Source organism: Grus americana, chromosome 3, assembly GCF_028858705.1.
Source record: "Grus americana isolate bGruAme1 chromosome 3, bGruAme1.mat, whole genome shotgun sequence".
In the NCBI taxonomy this organism is placed as follows: Eukaryota; Metazoa; Chordata; class Aves; order Gruiformes; family Gruidae; genus Grus; species Grus americana.
In genome coordinates this window covers 61,297,276-61,319,286 of record NC_072854.1, presented here as the reverse complement: position 1 = coordinate 61,319,286, position 22,011 = coordinate 61,297,276, and the positions used below count along the sequence as shown (strand labels likewise).

Genomic DNA, 22,011 nt, shown 5'->3' with positions numbered 1-22,011 from the left:
AGCATTAAGGAACAAATGTGGAGAACACTAATGAGTGTTTTAGAGGAATGAAGGCAATGAACATAATGAACAGCATGTCCAGTTTCATTAAATAATACAGCTGTGCTCAGTGGCCTTTAACCAGATCATCATATGTGTTCTGTACAGAGGATGTCAACAATCAAAACCATCTTATAGTAAACAATCAAGGAGAAATTAAATGGCAGATTCAGAGCCAGGCATGCATATGGTTAGTTTGTTTTATATATTTCACATACACAACTACAATGAGAATAAAAACCATGATAAACATCAAGGTGCAAAGATAGGATACTATGACAAACCAAAGATGTTTCAATCTCCCTACTAATTGAATAAACTCTTTGCAACAATTTAAAACTTTTCTTCCACGCCCGCCTGCCTATACAAGAGCAAATTAGAGATTATCTGGTCTGTAAATACCAAAATCCTCCTATAAAATGTACTTTCTCCTTGCCTTGCAAACAGATCTTCTACTTATGCCTGCTACCTCAACTTCCTTTCTATTAAACCCTTATTCTTCCCCTTGTATATGCTCTCTCTGTACCTTGCTGAAAATGCCATTATACAGCCAAATCACATTTTTCTTAGCCAATTGAAAAGATTCTTTCTGACTCCTTCCACACAGTTGATCAAAATTTTAAGACCCTGTGTGAAGAGCAGTAGAGTCAAAGGGCAGGAAAGGCACTGCAATACAGTGCTCCAAAGCCAGGTCCCTGTCCCAGCCTACCACTCTTGCATATCTACTTTAGCCTCTTCTACTTGTCATGTGACACACAAAAAAGGTGAACTAAGAAATTTGGTGATAGCACAGCATTTAATATCCCCATGCAACTAATAAAATGTTGAGCTCCAGAGCAAACTGTATTTAATAACTATTACCTGTTGGAAGCACAAACTCATAAAACTAACTGGTGTTACTTAGTCTTAATAATGACTGTTCATCTTCACTAAAACGTTTGCCCCTGTTGTCAGCATTTGTCTAGTGAAGGATTACCTGTTGGAAGCACAAACTCATAAAACTAACTGGTGTTACTTAGCCTTAATAATGACTGTTCATCTTCACTAAAATGTTTGCCCCTGTTGTCAGCATTTGTCTAGTAAAGGGGCCTAAAATGAAGAAAACTGTCACGTAGCGCAAAGCTGAATTAGAAAAGGTTGCATGCAGAAAACTTTGCAATATCAAAAGGCACGAACAATGCTCAGGTCTATCGGAATCAGTCCTTCATTTAAGTAAGTGTCTTGGCTCTTGTAATGAAATCAACCAAAGAATCATTGGTTATATTCATCACACATTATAGCATATATATATTTGATGACATAATTATATTCTTGAGACAACAGAACATTGCCACTTCCAACTTTAGAGCATGCTTCTCTTCTTGCTATGGATGAGCCAAGTTTCTACATAGTCCAGTAAAATTCTGCTACACACATTAGTAGGAACTAATGGCACATGGACTAGAAAAGAAAATCTAACATGTCACAGCAGTACATTTTCAGTGCAACTGTTATGGATTTAGACTAGCAGCTTTTTGTTCACTTTGTACAAATCAATTGTTTTAATGGGAAATTACAACAGTTTTGATTTCTCAATTTTTCCACCATGTGAAATGACTTACGAATAACTGACAAGAGGCAAAAGTCATTTATCTTAGCTTCAGCCATCTGGAACTAAAGTGAACGAAATTAACTGAATTAAACTATTTCACTAGGCTCTCTGAAGTCAGGGCAATTTAAATCACCCTAAAATAGATGCTAAATGCGTGGTTTCATAATCTTTAAAGAAGCTCATAAACCACCATCCTTGCCAAAACAGACTGTTCCTCTCCAGCCCCATGCCCACCACTGCTCCTATCTTTTTGTGCCAACAGTCCTGTAGCTAGACAGTAAAGTGAACTGGCAAACTGATTAGGTTAAAAATTAACTGGCAAAGGTAAAAAAAGTTAATTTAACCACAGTTGAATTCACCATGTGGCTGCACAAATCCCCAACACAACAAGAGGGGCCAGACTGCTTTGGTATGGTGGCAATGCCAGCTTATGCTTGAGTAAAGCTGTAATGTACCTAGAGAAGAAGATGGGCAGTATAACTCACTTTCCATTTCTTTCTCTCTAGTACAGATTGTTAGGGAAAACAACTTAGTGAGATTAGACTAAATGTCATATATATAAAACTAAAGTAAATGACTAGTTAGGTGTACTACTTGTCTGTCTAGTGCAGTCCTAACTGTATTAAAATATTTTACCCAACAAATCAACATTTCTTAAAAACAAAGGACCAAAAGCAAATGAAATAGTCATCTGCATAAACAGAAGAGTAACTTTTTTATTCATGAAATACAAGCTCCCTCTCATGGTTAGACCATAACATGCATCATTCCATCCATAAAACCAAAATCTGCAAATCCTGCAGGTAGAAAACACTTAGATTCACTTATTCAATTTTATCAGCTTCAAATACCATTTACAATATAATTATCAAAATTAAAAATGAAGCTAAACAATTCATTACCTTTTCCAAATTCACTTAGTACTACAAATATTCTATAGTGTAGCAAAGCACAACAAATGAAGAGGTTTTTAAAAATCACTGTAAGTGTGTATATCACTTTTAGCTCCGGAATTCTAAAAAGACTTGGACAAAGAGTGATTCAAATAGTCCTCAAACTTCTGTCATAACAGTTTAGCACGGTTCCTGGTAGATAATTATATGATGCAAATGTCCTTTAATGGCTTGTTGGGAAAAAACTAGCAAATCACAACAAACTGAAGATCCATATTAGCGTTGCTTTTCCTGAACTTGTGTCTCTGGCAACCTTGCATTTACATCGGTATTAGCAGACATACGCTTACAATTATAATGTTGTACCACATTCAGATGTTACTGGTATCAAACAAATTTCCATATAATTTATGGAACTAAATGGGCTCTTACAAGAAGCTAATTTAACTTCATATATCTCCTACTGTTTGTGTTACCAATATTTCTCTTTCAACATCCATGTAGAACACAAAATAACACATGAAGTCAAAATTCACCTTCGAGCGTAGCAGAAACCAAACATAGTCTTGAATTAGCAAAACAGTAATTCTGTAATAAACTAAACTTAGGTCTTGCAAAAAATCAAACCAGCTACAGAAGTGATCTCTCTTTACTGTTCCATGGACAACAACAGAATGATTAACATCCTGCAGGCAATACTGTATTTTTTTTTCTTTCTGCCAGATTCAGAATTGCAGTTTTCTAGAGACACAAGTATATCACAGGCAAGCTGTGCTAGGAGCCAGAATAAACTTGTGACAATTAATTTCTGTCAAACATATATAACCTCACAGCAGTATATACAGAGACCTGAGGCAATCTTCACACAGATCCTGACAATAGCAGCCTAGCAGGAAAGAGTTTCCAGCATTTTCTCTTGCAGCTGTCTCTCTAAAGTTGTGCATTCAGGATACTATCCACAGAGCAGGAATACTAGGCATAATTTGGACATACAGTCTGGTTTGAATTAATATATAAAATGTATTACAGAAAATAAACTCAACAGCACATTTCTGCTAATATGATTCTTTACATTAGAAGGTATATTTATTGTGTCAAGAACAGCCCAGAAAGTACTATATGGTCTTTTCCCCAAAATTCAACACATTCGGTAGGAGGTTTGGCCCTTAGAGGACTGTCTGCTAATGTTTTGTAAAAACTGCATGCAAACTAAACTGTGTTGCAATTAACTCTGTAAGTGTACTCTTACATTAAAGGAATTATACATATGATACACTTGGGGAAGGGGGGAGAATCCTAACGACTCTCTTGTTTATCTCATCAGTTCTGAAGAGTTCACCTGGATTCTTTTGTTTAATATTATTTCATATTCCAAATCACACTGCCCTGAAGGACATCTGTGTAATAAGAAATGTTCTATTTTTATCAGGTTACTTACATTAAGTTCTTTGCAATTTAGTCTAATGAAGACATAAGTAGAAAGTATTTAGTGTATTCATTTTCTTCCTACTCTTACCTGGCCTTTCCACTAATTTAATATGTAACAAAACTAACTTTTGAAACACGGTTGTATAATCTTCAGTGTTACATAATTACAGACCTAAAAACTTGTTTTCTGGCACAAGCATCAATACAAAAACTGAATTTGCTTTCATGAATTATAGGTTACCTGTTATGAAATGATATTAGCCCTTCCAAGAAGGCACAAAAAGATATTGTGAAATCAGCAGCAATTCAGAAGTTACGGTTATAACAGTCAGTAAGCAGTGTTAAGACAGCATATTCTGAAGTCATATCCATTAAACATTTTCAGTGATTTTACCATTTTATTCTGGTAATGTTCAGCTCCCTACCCTGTTTCAGAAATAAATCCAGACAAAACAAACATCACTAAAGACTGAAAGACAGGCCTAAGGCCAGGAAATGGTCCATTGGGTTGACAAAAGTAAACACTGAAATAAGAAACATTTTTATTGAACAACAGTGTTAAGTTTACTACGCAGCAGTGTTAAGTGTTAATAATATACAGCTGTAGTTCTAATATAAGCAATGAATGCTCACCAGTGGGTATCAGTACTTATACTTTACAAAGGAAACATAGGTTTGCTTGTTTGCTAAATTTGACTGTTCTATCAATTTGTCTTCTAGGAAGGACTGTCAAACTGAAAAACAAAGGTCAAAATCTGATCTCATCTTTTACTTGTCTAATTCTGATCAAAAACTGGTTCACTAGTCTAAGATGTGTAGAAAAATCACTCATAACAAACTTCTTTACTTCCTGTAGTTAAAAGATATTTGGCTCTCCATGTTTAGTAACTTCAATTATTTTGGAGTTCTAAATAATTAACTATAAACTTCCCAAAATCAAAAGTTACTGTCACTAACAGAAACCATTTGTCTCCTTTCACAAGGGGTATTGAAAGAAAACACAGTTTATGAATTATCTCACTGTTTATAACACAGCATACATACACTATTCTGTCACCTTTAAAAGAAATCTAAAGACAAACTCATAGACAAGGATGAGGAAGCATATTGTCCAAAGGACTGAAGAAATACTTGGTAGATTCAATCTTTGAAATAATTATGGGATTATTTGACAACTGAAGCCTCTCTGGAACTGTAAGTACTGTTCAATTTCTACCATACTGAATATTAGAAATACTCTATTGAGCGCTGCTTAAAATAATAAAGCATTGCCCAATAACAGCATAAGCAATTTGGTAAGCTGAAAAGCTCACAGTCTTCTATTCAACCTTTCCTTAAAGTAAAGTTAAAAAATACTAAACATTTTCTAAAGGCACTTCAGAAATTAAAACTAATTAATTGCTAGAGAAAGCACCGTACTAATAAAGACTTTTTCCATTTTTTCTCTGTACTGGACTGCAAAGAGGTAGCGTGACAGCAGCAGTCTCTGCTACTCTGCAAAATGTCCTATATGGCTTATTGCACTATTAAAAAATGGTGTGACCTCACATTCCTCAGAGCACAAAAGATAATTCATCAATACTGAAAAACTCTTTTAAAGAGTCTTTCCAAGGAATAGTTGGAATTGCCAGGATAGTTTTAAAGGACACCAATGAATTACAGGCAGTACTGTTCTCTGAGAATTTTTATTTAATATCTGTAAACAACATAGTTTAAGTATAGACTCATAGACAGATATAGTTAATCATATCTTAAACATAGTTTAAGTATAGACACATAGACAGTCTACTTTGTTTTGGTCTAGGTACTGACTGCTGTTTCTCAGCTGATAATTATACTCCTTTTGATTTGTTTATTCCTACTGACTTGAACTGTATCTTTGGATGCATTTTATCTGACTGGCAAAGGCAGTGGCCTTAGCTCCAATGTTAAGACAGAACTGAGAGTTTTGCTCTTGAAGTGAACATGGGGGTGCACACGCAGAGTAGCGTGTACCTGCCACATCTTTCAGTAACTTCCTAATTGCTAAAGGAAGGCAATTAACATTGAACAAGCTACAGACTGGTTCCACAACTCCTCCAAAAAAAATTTCAAGCTAAAGCAGCATGAAATTCAACTCCATTCCTCTGGCAGATGAGTCATGTCCTTCTCCTGAACTCCCCTTATCCTCCAGGGGTGCAAAGAAAGTCCAAATTTTACTTTATACATATATGGAAGTGTATGTATAAAGTACATATATATACCTATACATATCTCTATGTGTGTATTATACATGTGGGAGTGGTAAGTTACAGTTAATTCACTGAGATTGAAGAGCGATATGGATGACATAGAGGAAACACAAAACTTAAAGATTTCGCAGACCATGGAAGAGGAAATAATGTCACTCTCAGTGCTCTACTCAGCACAAACACAAAGGAAAGAACTATGTAACTTTGCAAGTCAGGTAAGTTGTATCAAAGATACAGTTCTTAAAGTCAGTAAGTATGAATATACAAATTGGAAGGAGTATAAATACCAGCTGAGAAACAGCATACAGTACATGGACCAAAATAAGACAGAATGGAGTCTTTATATCCATCTACAAACCTGCACCACATTTTTTACATATACTAAATAGATATTAGAGAACAGTATTGTCTGTAATTCAGTAATTTTGAACTATGCTGGGAAATTAATTATGTAGCCTTTGCAGTTGTTAAAGGTAAATTAATGTTGACTAATTTAGCACCAACTTATCTTTGTGCTCCATTCTCATCTGGGTTGTCAAAAAGTCTTTAAAGCAATTAAACTAGATTAACAAGTTGTACCTGCTATTTCTGTAAGTATAGTTGTATGATCATTTTCTGCTAACTTCACAAATCCAACTTCATTTCTGAAGTGATCAATTCCTTGAAAAGACAAATCCACAGTTTTTCCTTTCAGGAGATCTTCTACAAAATCCTTGCTGTCTGAAAGAGCACCAACTGCTCTGTCAAGAGGAAAGAAAAAAAATCTGTATGAAAGTCAAATATATTAATACTGTTTACATTGCTATTAATCATTCTATCAAAAAATCTCACAAAACTTTATTAGTATCAATTTATTATCTAGTCGGGTACTTTTGCACTATTTTCTATCAATGCAGTCAGTATTATTATTACCATTTTACAAAGGTAAACTGGTTCATAGACCCTGCTATAAAACCACAGAAATTATAAGGCAGACCTAGCAGCACATGTAATTCCTCAAACGAGTTTATCTCAGTCCCCAAGTTGACTAGATATATAGGTGATAGTGTCTCTATTACTCTATGCATCCCATTTAAACAAGATGCTTACTTGGACGTATTTGGTTTTCCATTCTCAATTCACTTTTTTCATCTTTTGATAGCTCAACTGAACACTCTAAGATTATGCTTCATTCAAAGTTACTACAGAGTGTTACTTAATATTATAAACAGAGGTTAGTGACATTATATAGATATATGAAAATTATATGGAAATTACTAGTAAGCTCATTGAGAACTGTTATTAAAAGAAGTACTATCTAAATTGATGCTTACTTTCTTTAAGAGATAAGTAGCATGCACACATAATCTGCATGTAACTTAAGAATCAGGAGCCAATTTGGTAACCTTTTAATAATCATTTTAATTAGCCATATTAAGTGCACGTACAATTACATGAAATATTTGTTTTGACCTGCACTTGAAGCGATTCACTTGCTAAACAAAAACTCTATAAACATTCTTACTGTCTTCTTTTAAAAGATGTCTCACATGCTCAGTTTTTAATTCTATTCAACGAGACTGAATCAAAACTTTTCACTAAAGTGATGTTGACATTATAAACGCTAGATGGCAGTGACAGGTTAAAAACTCTCAAGAGACAATTTTACTTTTTCTGTCCTAGCCAAGATATTTCCTCTGCCACTTTTATCACCACTAGACAAGCCTGTTCCTATGTCTTCCATACATGCTATATTTCAAGACCTTTCAAAAACACCATCTAATAATGATTATACCTGTCAGATAACTTCACAGGTAATCATGTGTAGATTTATTTACTGACATGAACCTGAAAATTGTTCCAAAACAAGTACAGATATTTCAAATAGACTGTGTCAAAGATTGCAGCAGGCTTTCAATTAGTGAATCACTCACATACCTAAAACCCATCTCTGGATTTTTTTGCATCTGAGAACTGATACACAGAGAGGCACGGACAGCTCTGTTCCCCAGCTGAACAAAGATTTATATTTCCATACTGTAGGGTGTGCTGCAGAACTCATCGGCTAGCTGAACTACCTGATGAGGTCTATGAAAGGTCAAGTCAAACAGCGCAGTGTGTTTTCAATTTAGCACTGTGTCACTGAAGATTTAGTTCTACTTTTTCTTTTGTATTATATATAATTTATATATAATCTTGTAAACACCAAAATATGTGGAAAAATAATTGTCATCTCACTCTAGCGTATTTTGTATTTTCGTATTCTATCAATCACTTTATAACGTCTAACAATTGCTTTGTAAGAATAATGCACAAGGACAAACATTTCCACTGAAGTCAATAGCAACAAACACAACAGTGCTATTTTCTTGTTATTCCATAACAAAGAGTATTTATGATACCAAATAGTAGTTACAGTCAGTGCAACTAACCCACAGGGATAACAAAAAAGTTTACGAGCATTTTGCTCCAAAGTGGAGAAAGGAAATAAAAAAAAGCATTAAGGAGCATCTAAGTGAATACCAACTAGGATTATAGAAGCAGTGCTTCTCTTTTTCTATACTTTTGTAATGTAAATATTCTAGGACTTAAAAGTGATGTAGTTTCTTTTTAGAAATTTCTGAATTGTTAATTTTGATTACTTGTTAGAAAAAACAACCTTGCAAAAAACGCCAAATGAATCCTTTCAGCTCTCATGTTTATAATGAAGAGGTTAGATTCACAGAGTCTTTGACAGATAACAAGCAAGAAGAACTTGACACTATAGTCTGGTAATGAAGGCATTTGCTGTGAAGGCAGACATCCTGATTTCTAGTACCTGATCCCATGACTCTGCACACAGTTAGCATGGACTAGAACTCCTTTGTTTGAAGGGAGTGCTGTCATGGCTCTTTCTTGCTCACTTTCTTTATGGTTTTTAAAATCTCATTCTTGATTTCATATAGCCCTACAAAAGAAGATGTAAAGTGCATTCATGAAGGCCAGACCACAGCCAATCAGTTAGGAAACTCGCATGGCAATTGTAGGTCTGGATTCCTTTAGAAAGAACGGCCTAGGATACAGATCTTCCATTTTCAGGGTGAAAGCTGTATGTACTAAAATACCATACAAAGGGCTTTGTGATGAATTGAATGTTATGTTTAGCACATTCTTATCACGCATTTTGACTTCAAATAGCATTCAACACATTTCATTTCTGTATAGACAGAGGCACTATTGTGCAAACGCAGTAGAAAAACTGTAGATATCTAAGTAACTTAATGGATCCAAACCTAAGGATCTGTGAACGCTCAGATGCCCAGCTGACTAGCTGCACTTTTTTTAACATAACCCTAGGTTACACACAGATTCTTTTGCCAGCCTGGATCTTGGTTTCTTTCCATTAACCTAGTATCAAAAATCGGTGAAGCAAAGACAGGAAAATTCAACTTTTTACTCTTCGAATTCTCCCAAAAAATTAAACAGAAAATATTAGTTATGAAAAAAAAAAAAAAAAAAAAAGAGAATCCCATATAATAGAAAATGCAATCTAGAATACCTGAGGATAGCTGAGCTACATGCCTGTAGGAGGCATCTGGCCAGGGAAGGGGTGAATCACTGGGGAAGCTGCTGCTGACTAGAGGACAGGTCCTGGGTACCTGGACTGTGGAGTTCTGCTGGGAGAGGCAGAGAAGAACTCCTTAAGTGCGTGCTTGGGTGGCAGTCAGACAGTGAGAGCTGAGAAGGAGCTCAAGAAGTAGCAGAAGATACTGAATTTGGGAATATTTGTTTTGATATACAGTTTAGGATTCTAACAAATATTCATGAGGAGGCATACTGGCCTTTGAGATATTTTCTCACATTCCCTTTTTAAAAAGTCCATACTTCAAACCCATTTTAAAACAAACTTGTGCACACAGTCAGTGGTTGTTCTCACTGATTTTCAGATGCTACCATAGTTACTCATCAGCCAGGACAGGAGGAAGCTGGTGTGCCTACTCCAGGAGACAAAAGGCACATGGAGATGAGAGGGAATCCAGCAGATCTAGTATCCTTCACTTTCCTTTCTATTCTCTGTTCCTCACTATCTGTTTCTCTCCCTTTAGATCAGACCGTTGGAGACAAGAATCCTGACACTCACATCCTCACAGGACAGGTAATAGCGTGGAGGCCTCAAGGATATAGCATTCAAGGAAACAAGTGGGAAAAACACACAGGGCAATTGATTTAGATATACTGATATCCCATTATTTTTAGGTGTGGTAAATGTTTTTAGCCGAAATACTTCTACTTATGAGAAGCATGCCCTTTACTACCAAATGGTTCCTACATTCCATCTTGGATTCTCACTTTCTTATGAGCAATCTGCACTTTAACAGCCAAACCTTCTGGGGGAAAAAATATTCAACACACACTTATTAGACACATTATTTTGTAACTGTATTACCATAACCAAAGCAATGTCTTACTGCACTTACTCATTATTTGATCTAAATAATTCAGCACATGGACCGCATGCCTGCTAACACTGCAGAGAAAACCAGTAAGCTATAGATATATATACATATCTGACAGAGGGCCCCTGAAAGAACTCATCTGGGGGAGATGAAACCATGAGGCTTCTCTCTCACAGAATTATACAGATCTGATGAATTTTGATTCATTGGCAATTCACTACAAAATTGACGCATAAGCAATGGAGGATTCCCAGATGTTCCTATAATGCCAGTAGGCCATTTGTCAGCGTTTTACATAATACTCTGTTACAGTTATCAAAGTGTTCGCAATCTCAATTCTGCACTTACAATGTGCGAATATAGAGACATCACATATGCAGGCCATTAGGCACCACATCTAAATAAAAACTGTTGAGAAAGTCTGTGTAAAGCAGGACTATAAAATACAATATACGTTTTCATTTCAAGTCAGAATTACAGCTAGACACACAAATTATTGCTCTGAACATTCATAAATTACAGCTCTATAGACAGACTTAAAAGTCTGAACATTCATATTAACCACTGAACTTGTAAGTTAAAGTAGGCTTGTCAGATAGCAGTACAGCATGTGATAAACAGTAAAAAAAAACAAACTGCATTTGTATAAAGCAAGTAGTCACAGCTAACACTTAGACAAGTGACATCATCGTATAATACATATGCCTTTCCACAACTTTTCTACCTTTTATATGATGAAAAAAATCAGCTATATCACTGAAGCAATGTAAAAAATATACTTTTAATAAGGCCTAATAGCCACCTCTCTTTTAGTGTACTTAAATTTCGAGTATAATAAATTCATTTAGGGACATAAAAAACCCCTATAACTGCATGAGGCATTAGCTTGGAGCTAAGGTTTATTTCATTACAGTCTTTCAGTGACAATTACTAATATGGCTTATAACATTTGCTAAGCAATGAAATTCTGAAAATTCCCCCGTTAATCTGTTCAGCGTCCCCTGTATCAAAAGATTGCTTTAAAATAATTATTTTAGCAATCATGAGATTTGTGCATGCAAGTTCAGCACACACTATGAAAAATGCAAGGGAAAAAAGCATACTTTGTTCAGAAGTCATGACATAAGTTATGAAAATGGATAATACTAAGATTAGCATTTTTAAGAACAACATGAATTAAATGTTCAGTAACATTAGTAATTTAGGACTGACAAAAAATAAGTGTCGGTTACACCCTCTAGTCTTCTGGTACTCCTCAAGCAAAAATACTTGTATATATTTAATTTAGCACCAAATACCTACACGCTAATTTCTTCTTCATTGGATAAATGCATCACTAACATGGTGACATGCAATGAGCCAGAGCGAACCATTGCTTTGGAAAGCCTTTGATCCTTTTGTATTATTACATCTTGGACAGCCTGAACACTGCCAGTAATCTGGGAAGAAAGGCAGACACAGAAACAACAGTTAGCCATTACAATTACTGTATCCCATCATGCAAGTGAACAAGAAAGCACACAAACTGAAATCAAACGTTTATGTAAAAACCGTTCTAGCAGAAGAAAGTTTTATCCTCTGACAAAGCTGTGCTAACTGACCCAAGCAAACTCAAAGTGGGTAGGAATGGAGTGATTAATAAATCACTGGACACTCCCCCTCACATCTTAATAGGAGTTTGCTTCCATAAGTATGATAAATTCCTGGAGTAGATTAAGATCATCCAGTTTTACACTGCCAGTAATCCAAATAAAAGGCTTCTTCAAGGACTTTCTCTGCCCACTTTGCTAAACTTGTATGTTGCTATGTGCAGACAAGTGTCTGGAAAAAGAAAGAGATCTTTGCAGGATTGGGCACATAAAAAACAGGAGCATTCAGTAAATAATTTGTAGAGATATCCGATTTACAATTCTGATTATACTGTCCAATAGACAGGCATAATTTATATACTCTCTTCAAACATATTTTAATGAATTTCCATACAACACATACACAGTTCTAACTTCATCAGTCTTTTTCTTTAAAATTATTTGAATTACATTTTCTTCATTGAAAATTATTTGTATGGTTATACATGCTTCACAAATTGTATTCAAAATGTTTACTGTGCTTGCCATTATGATAGTTGTATTGCAGTAATTTAAAAACCAAAAACACCCCCCCCCCCCGCAATTCTTGAATTTGTTAGCAGAAATTAAATCAAATCAAATAACCTTGATCATCTGACAAAATTAGTTATTTCTTAAAGCATGGTAAGCAAAGACATTACAGACAAATCAACTTTGGTGTATAAAGTCTAAAAGAAGCATGTAGAAAACTTCTAGAAAACTTCAATCTGTTTGGGTTGGATTTTTTTTGAAACTCAGTGGTGAATGCTTCACAAATATACTGTACATATTGACTTTTATAACATAAGCACAAATACCTCTTAGGTTAAAAAAAAAAAGCTTTGATATATTTTGGTAGCTCTGTTAATCGTAAGGAACACATAAATTTCCTGAAAAAAACACGATCTAATGGGAGTGGTCGGTACTTTTCTGATCCAATTTCTATAGGTGAGTTTTGCCATGCAGGAGTTTTACCTAATGTCCATAGATATCTAGTAGTGCCATATAAATAAAAGCAAATTATAACTGAAAGGAACCAACTCTAAGGAGGGTGGGGAGGAGAAAGGAAGGTAAAAGCCACTTGCCAGAAAAAGGTGATACGGCATCTACAAAACCACAAATGTCTTAAGTAGTATAAGACATATGAAGAGAATTGCACCAACGTGGCCATCTTCCTTCATATGCCAGAACTGATCTTATCCTGGATAAATAACACTTCTATTGTCTCAGATGTAGGAGAAATTTAACCCACATTTAAGCAAAAAACTGGTAAACATCATCCCTGGTAATTACAATGTATCGACTGCATAATTCTTTAAGTTTCTAGACTAAAGCAAATGCAGTTATCCCAGTAAAGAAAAAAAAATTTAAATCACCTATCATATGAATTACAATTTTATTCCATTTTCAACTATCGGTCTAAACGTAATTTGTACCTGAGAGCTGGCAAAGAAAAAAAAATAAATGTAAGTGTACAAGCCCTTCAGAATACAGAAGACAGGTGTGGAACTGTGTTATCATAGCAGTAATACCATCCTAGCTCTGAAAAAGATCAATATTATTCAGTATTCAGATTAGCAGCCAATACCCCACATCCCCTTATCAATACAGTTTCCTTCACAAGTACTCCCAAGTCCCTTCCTGCTCACATCCTAAACTACCTCCAGCTCCCTCATACAGTTCAGTTCTGGCTTGGGCAAGAAGCAACACATGCTGTGGCTGATTTTCAGCTATAAGGGCTTGACTGGCTAACACACACACACATACGCATTCATCAGCTGGCAGGTCTAGAAGAATAGCTAAAGAATAGCTAACTGCCACACTCACACTACAGTCTTCAACACAAGCATGTTCTTTCAAGGCTCTCTCTTTTACACAAGCATAAATTCCACAAAAATTGTAGGAAATTAGTACTTCTGAGATGTCATTTTTTTAATCCATATTTGGAAAATGAGTTGAAAATCCAGAGCGGGTTCAAAACCCACAAAACCCCAATGGGGTTATAACAAAGCAAACAGATAGGCAGGCTCACACCTGTATAAACTCTATTAGGAAACCAAACTAAAAACCTAATGAATAACATACTTTGGAACAGGATTAATTTCAAAGATGGCCAGTTAGCAGTTCCAGAAACAGCTATTGCTGAACCCATCGGGAAAGGATGAAACGAGCTGCCTTTTTGATAAAGGCAAAATAGAAAGAAAACTGAGCACGTTCTTTCTCTCTCTCTCTCTGGCTGAAGTGACAACATTCTACACAATGTATACTATTTGGAAAGAAGAAAGAAAAGTTTTCAAGCACATTTTTGTGACTTTCAGGAATTTATTTTTAATATGTTTTCCCAGAAGTTATGTGATCAAAACATACCACAATAGCTGTAGTATAGCTGTGCCATCACAATGCATAATGTAACTTCAGATTTGTTCTGTTTTCTTCAATAAATCTAAGGTGCAATTAACAGTTGAGTGCGCTGAATTTTAATTAAGCAAACCAGGACTCTTTCTACATCCTCTGTATAACTAGTTATGACCCGCTGCATAAATATAAACTTTACATCGCTATTTAACCTGCTATTTACATTACCTTACAAAGTTTTATGTTACATTTCAACTGTTATCATGCTGACTATTTCTTTTAACTTGAGATTTCCTAACAACTAAAAGAAATGTCTGAAAGCGGATCATACTCAACAATTCCCACCTCAGATTATTTTAAGAAGTGCTCCAAAATAAGGCCTCAAATACTGATTTCAAGGTCTCCTCTCCTGTTACATGGAATATGTTATTCTGAAGAGTAATAAAATAACTTAAGTTTTGCTTGTTGGAAGGATGCTACTAGTAAGTGAATATAAAGACTGTAAGCTTTAAAGATTTAACAGATTAATTATAATTACAATCAAGATTAGAGGATCCTGGAAGCCTAACCTACCAAGTGATAACACATCAGATGAAACATAGAAAAAAATTACCAGAAAGGGATACAATTATAATCATCCATTTAAGTCTTTTCACACAAGTAATAATGCAAAGTTCAATACAAATTCAAAATTAATGGAATATCACATTTTATTTCTGAGGACTCAAAAGATAATTAAAATGAAAACAAGGAAACTGCTTCATTGCCAAGAGGAACAGTTCATTAAATGTTCCAGAAATATCCCTTATTAGGAAATGGTTCTCTGCGTAAAGTTTAAAATACTACAAAAAATATGAAGAAAGAATACTAATGCCTAAAACACTTCACTGGAATAAAACCAGATCCTCAAAAAAAAAAAAAAAAAAGGGTGTCTCATTACTAACTGAAATACTACTAGTAATTACCAGATTCCCTCTGGCTATCAAGAAACCAGGTGTCTTAACTCTGAATTTTGGCTAATGTTGCCTATAAAAATTCCAACACGTATTTTCTACTTTCAGAACATCTCTACATCTAAGGCAGGTATAAACAAAACTTTCTAGCAAAGTCCCAGAATTCCCAAATCCTCTGAGAGTTAATATAGTTGCTCCTTTACCTCTGTAAATGATGTAAGGCTAAACAAATGACGTGAAAAAAAGCATGCATAGTTAAGACTTTTCCACTCAACCAGCCATTCAACATAATAATAATCGTGAGCAGGAATTTTCAATTATTAGATTATATAACCCCTACATTATTCTTGCACTTGTTAAATCATGGAAGAGACAGGAAGAAAACATATTTCAGAGTAAGACGGCACAAAAGATCTCCCACAATATTCATGTGAGGCTATCCTGGATCTTATAAAACCAGCCTCTACAATCTCTTCACATAGTATGTTTTGAAGAATCAAAATAATTTTTTGATTCTTCAAGGTAATTTTCAAACCTACTTTGGTTTATTTTCATTTCGGATTCTCTAAATCTTTGACTTTCTCAGACAACAGATAATGCAGATGTAGGATCAGATAAAATTCACCTGAGATAGCTCCTAGCATTAAAAATTAAACCTAAATTTGGAAATGGTGGTAAACTGTTGGGTTTAACTCTTTAAACATAGCGCACCTATTCTCCTTGTTTGCAGACACAAAAGGTATCAAAGCTGTACCAGAGACATCCCACAGCATGTAAGAAATCATTCTCGTGCACTGCCTAAATGAGACAACACATGCTAACTACAAGAAAATAAATTTTCTTAAAGACCATTCTGCACTTCTTGAATCCATTTGAACATTTCACTAAAACAATAGCTTGTTTGAATTTTAAATAAAATCATCAATTTTACTGGAAAATGTTAAACTACAAACTGCCTAGTTAAAACAGCAACAGATACAAATTTAAATTCCTATCTATAAGGAGAGCTAAAAATATTGCTAGGGATTTTCTTATTAAATTAAAAAAATTTAAGCCAGGTTCAGTCAAAATACTGTGAAACCCGTAAGACTGAAAAACTGAATAAAAAGATAAATATTTTTCCTCTCATATTTTCCATATAAGCAATTTTATTCACAAAAATATTACATAAAATAAAAGTTACTCTTTGAATAGGCTGCTAATGTTCCTTTAAAAATACCTGAAAAAAATTATTTTGCTCTGGATCGAAGACTATTCTTTTTATAAACACACACAGCTGTTGAAGTAATTCTGATTATACCAAATTAGTATAATAAAGAATATCACCTCTGGATTAGTAATTGGAAGAGAAATGAAATAATTTGGCCAATACTGTTTTTTCTTTTTCTTCTTTCTGTCACTGCCTTCTTCAACTTCCCTTCCAGTAGTCCTCTTTCTTTTCTTTTTTATAGTTATTTCAGAGGTTGCATGCACTGAAGAGGAAAAAAAAAATTACATTCAGCATAGAGACAAATCAAAACAAAGATACACTTAATATCATGCCAACAGGAGCTGGACTTCAATGAACTGACTGGAGCATGTCTTCCAAGTCATCTGATCAGCCCAAGCTCTGAACTGTCTGATGGGGATCCTACTCCAACCTGAATTAATGCAGTCACACAAGTGGAGTACCATACTTGAACTAACAGCCTACACCTCTAAGCAGGGCTTGTAAGCTGCTAACACAGACATGCAGCTTTCCAACTGTGTTTCATTTAGCCAGCTCGCACTGCCGTGGAATAGGCCTGCAATTGTCTCCACTTGAACATGGATGTGACTTTAGAGAAAAAGTGCCAATATAAAGTTTCAAAAATGCCATTCACACTGCATTTTGAAATATAAAACAAGATAATACACAGGATCATTAAAGGAAAAGGTTGTATTAGACTAGAACTGGATAGATAAAGGACCAAATCCAGGCCAGAAGAAAATTTAATCCAAGTCAGATCTACTCTCTACTTCCTCCTTTCCTTGCAAAGACCCCTTCCAACATAGCAAAAGAAAAGTGCATGTCCTCAATTCTTCCTTTGCACCATAAATTATTTTTCTCCCAGCTTATTTCCTCAAGACTTTGTAGACACTCTTCTATTATGTGGCCTGATACATACCCATAACCTGATCAGGCTGCAGAGACCCACTGTCCAATTAGAGGTGCACTTCTAGCCCCATACTGGGAACGCACATATTGGAAGAGAGCTCACAAATACTATCACTTGAGAAGCTCATATACAGGAATGTGAATTAACACGAGATGTCTTTATTCTGTGACTCATTGCTGCAATGGATTGCAAAATGGTAATTTTTTAATATGCTCAAGTATTCCCCGGACTGAGTACTAACAAGAGAGGCTCCGGACTGGATCCTGTTTACAGGGAGACTCTGTTCCATGTGCACAGCCCACTTGTACGTGCCAACAGGCAGGACCAAGAACTGAGTGTGTGATATGTCTATGCTTTCATACTACTTCTGTTTAATATACTTACTAACAAATTCATTTTCAATATCTGTGTCGACAAACGGCATTTCTCCCATTAGTGATTCTACAGAATCAGCAGAACATGGCTCTTTTCTCTGTTGTGTCCTTTCCTTATTCTCATTACAGATTTTCTTTTGCTGCATGTTATCCAGCCCATCTGTAATACATTTAAAATAACACATTGGGTCTTAGTTTTTGATACAAACAGCTAAGAGACATTTTACACAAGCAATATACCACGTTTACATTTCTCTAATTATCAGCAAATGAATACTGACACATAACCCCCTTAAGAATGCTGCTCTTCTTCCTTCCGACATATCAGCAAAAAATACTTCAATGCTTTATGTGGAATAGGAAAAAAAGGAAGTTCAGCCTTCTATATTTAATAAATTATGGTCTTGTTTGGTTCTAAGTAAATGCAATTACATGCAAAAAAAAAGATGATACTCATAAACAAGCATGAAAAAAATAAAGTCTTCAGACATCACGTAAAGTTCACTTTAGATAATAGTAATGGCATACGAAATTCAGTGCAAACACTGGCAAATTAATTCCAATGTAAGCACACTGAAAATGAGGCACGAAGGAGCAGGAAGGCAATCCTACCATTCCACATATAACAAAGAGTTCTCAGCTGACTATATAATTCAGGAATGAGATCATTATTCTATTCCTGCATCTCCCACACAGTATAACATGTTATAGACAGCAATCATCTGAACTTCTGGTTCTAAAACCTGATTTTTAGTATTTAAGCTAAAGAAGGAATCAATATAAATCAAAACTCATCTTCTATGTATAAAGATATACATGAAGTTCTCTCAGAGTAATACCACAATAACAGAATAATCTCCGCTAACAAGTTTTTAAAAATGTCTTTTTCCCCAAGAGTACTAAGCATGAGTCATTTCCTTATGTCTGCTTCATGTTTCTGCATCAGTAAACTCTAATATTTGTGTATTAAGTTATACCTTAAAAAATGAAAAAGCAAAATCTTCTCTAGCAGCAAAAAATGTGCACATAACCCAGCATCCAGCAATATTCTTTTGGGACAACTCCACAATGCGATTACTGTAGTGGAAGAAGCCTTATGTCAGAATTGCAGTTTATCCCAGGACAGCTCATTACTACAGACAAAGCACTTTCAAAGCTCCTCTTGTGACCAGTGTAGATAGTCCAAATCTGGCCTAAGGGGAAAATTTGGCAGCAAAACTGTGTATTATATTTTTGTGGCATACAAAGCTACACTACATGTATAAAATCAATATCAAAGACCCACTCTGGGCTATTATCACCCCGTGGAATGTTTCTTGCATGTATCACTTTATGCTAGGGAAGATAAGTAAAAGAACAACCTGATTAAATGCTAATTCACTCCAGTCTAAAGTAGGGAGGCATAAATCACTCTGTGGTTGTGGTCCCACACCTAACTTTACCCCAGAGGCTATTAAAAAGAAACAAAGTATTTAGATTTGTTGCTTGTTCCCCCTGTGGACACTAAAGAACTATGCACCACAAACAGATGTTCAAGTAATAATAAAATTATTACTTAACATTTAGATTAATGTAAAGATCGCACAAACCAGATTTTGCCGCTGATCCACAAGCATACAGAAAACAACAATCCTTCCTTCAAAGAGATCTCAAAGTGAAGGACAAGACAGAAATCCATGAAACCGACAAACAAGTAGGTCAGCCTGGGGCAGAAAAGTTATCAACAAGATTCAGAAATGCAGAATCGTAGCTAGCTGGGAGCAAAAGGAATTTGTTAAGGTAGCATCATCTGCAAAACAAGGCCTCACATAAATCTGGGGGGTGTATGTCGCAGATTACAAGTTTCCGTAGCTCGCTCTGCTCAAAAAGCAACATACTTGTGCTACTTAAAATTCTGTCTGCTCACAATAGCAGATAGGCATAGGAAAGGCACAGCTAGTGATTAACAATGTCCCTTCTCAAATCAATTAGCTGAACTGAACAGGCACTGCTTCTAAATTCTACAGGTTGTGCCTCAAGCGAAAAAACTCCATCCCTCACCTTTTCTGAAATATAATAAATAAAAAAATCAGCAACAAAATTCAAGAAATGTGTTCTAGTCACTAAAACAACCTGAAAACAAAGATTTTCCAAAATTCTTGACATAATGTTGATAATCTGAGACTTAAGTCCAGCTTCCATAGGAACTCCTTGACCATCAAGCTGTTATGATGGTCATTAAAGAGGTTTTTTTAATCATATGCTAAATTATATTAGCATGAATTTCATTATGAACAGGGTATATACATCATTCCCATATTTGCATTTGTTTAAGTGGCTACTGATCTTAACCAGTATTTGTCATCTGCTTCAGCAGAAAAAAAAAAATCATGATACACCTAGCTCATACAGGAGAGACTACAAAAATAAGGAGCAGTAAAACATAGTTGATTGATCCCAGCCCTCTTCTCTCCATACTTACAGTTTCAAATAGAATAATCTATTATTTGACACCTACACATCAGAGATCATAGTGAGATTAGGAGTCCAGGCACTGTTCCCTGTTTGGTATGTTTATGTTAAAATGTTTAATATGTCGATGTTCATTTGTTTAATAATAAGTGAATCCTTTGGACAGAATTTAACTGAAAGCTGCTGTAGAAATTGATGGTATTACTCTCTTGGCATTTTGAACTCCCGGTGCTGGCAGTAATGTTTACGTAGAGAACTGAAAAAGCTTTTAAAAACAACAAAAAACTTTGAAAAAAACCCCCAAACCGGTAGGTTTAGTATTCAACCAGGTCAGGTGTTTACACTGACTGCAAGCTCTGCTCAACGTCACTGTTTAACGGCTAACGGACATGAGCAACGTCGGGTCTCTCTCCCTCGCAGCACGACCCACACGCTGCCCGTCGGTAGCGGAGGCGCCGCGGCAGCGGAGGGCGCCCGGCCCAAGCTGAGGCTTCTGCGAGGCAGCGCGCCCGCCTCCCCCGCCGGCTGCGGCCGCAGCCGGCGGGGGAGGCGGGCGCGCTGACTCGCAAGCGCCGGCCCTCTTGCCCCTCACTGCGCAAACCCGCCCCGCCGCCTTCTCACCGTGCTCCGGGGTCTCGCTGGCTGCGGGGGAAGGGTTCCCGCCGCCACCGCCTCCTCCGGCGCCCACCGCCGGCCGCAGCGCCATGAGGCGCGGGAGCGCGGGTACAGCCCGCCGGGCGAGGAGGGCGCAGGCCGCCGCTGGCCGCTGCGAGTAAAGCGCGGGGAGAAGCCGCCGCAGCAGCCGCTGCATGCCCGGTTAGGACGAGCAGGGCTGGCCGGCGGGAAACCGCTGCCGAGTGAAAGGGTTCAGGGAAGCCGCCGCCTCCCTCGGGCAAACGACGGCGGGAGCGCCGGGCGGAGAGGGAACGGGGCCGTGCGCCCGCGGGACTACAACTCCCAGCGTGCTTCGCGCCGAGCGGCCCGCGCGGGGCATGGCGGGAAGGGGCCCCGAGTCTTGCACGTCGTCACCCGCCACTTACCTCTACTTTGCTCTGTGTAATGCCAGTTTTTGACTGTGTTGTCCAATTCACAGTGAAGGCATTGAGCTAGTGTGCCCTGAAACGTGAGATCCGGTTTGCATGGTGCTGTTTGCACTCAGTATTTTACTGAAATGTGGCTTCCAGAGCACTTGTCCTGCAGAAGGGCTGCAACTAACAGGAATAATTTGGGCTTGAGCCTCCCCAGAATAATCACTTGTAGCTTAGGGGTGCCAGAAGAACTGTATAGAACCCAGAGCAATAACTTCCCTCCATTTAGCTGCTGTCCGGAGGAGACTAGATGGTCTTGCTCTAAAATCCGTCCTTTACGTGGCCCTCCCGTGCAGCCCCGGGCCCCTCCGGCTGCTGGCACTCCGGCCTCTGCCATGGCTGTACAGTCTCCTGTTAGCCATCGGCCTCTGGGCTGTACGGGAGAGACTGCTTCTCTGAGGCAAGGAACGGGCGGTGCTCTTCCCGCTAAAATAAAGATTTGGTGCCC

The 22,011-nt window shown here is 36.8% G+C and overlaps 1 protein-coding gene across 8 annotated transcripts in view; it reads right to left on the bottom strand.

Annotated features, from left to right (window-relative positions):
- AKAP7 (A-kinase anchoring protein 7) overlaps positions 1–21,424 on the bottom strand; it is a 94,583-nt gene extending 73,159 nt beyond the window's left edge. For 6 of the 8 annotated variants that reach the window (XR_008576445.1, XR_008576446.1, XM_054820889.1 and 3 more), the window contains exons 1-5: positions 21,097–21,418; positions 18,035–18,184; positions 16,839–16,984; positions 11,900–12,036; positions 6,762–6,946 (exon numbers count right to left, since the gene is read on the bottom strand). Coding sequence is in view for 6 of the 8 variants with exons in the window: in XM_054820889.1 (XP_054676864.1) it covers positions 6,762–6,946; positions 11,900–12,036; positions 16,839–16,984; positions 18,035–18,184; positions 21,097–21,286 (808 nt within the window). In the remaining 2 variants the exon portion in view is untranslated. Of the gene's footprint in view, positions 1–6,761; positions 6,947–11,899; positions 12,037–16,838; positions 16,985–18,034; positions 18,185–19,613; positions 19,721–21,096 lie in introns of those variants that run through there. The other 2 variants (XM_054820890.1, XM_054820892.1) reach the window with 2 other exon arrangements.
- Positions 21,425–22,011: the final 587 nt, after the last annotated feature.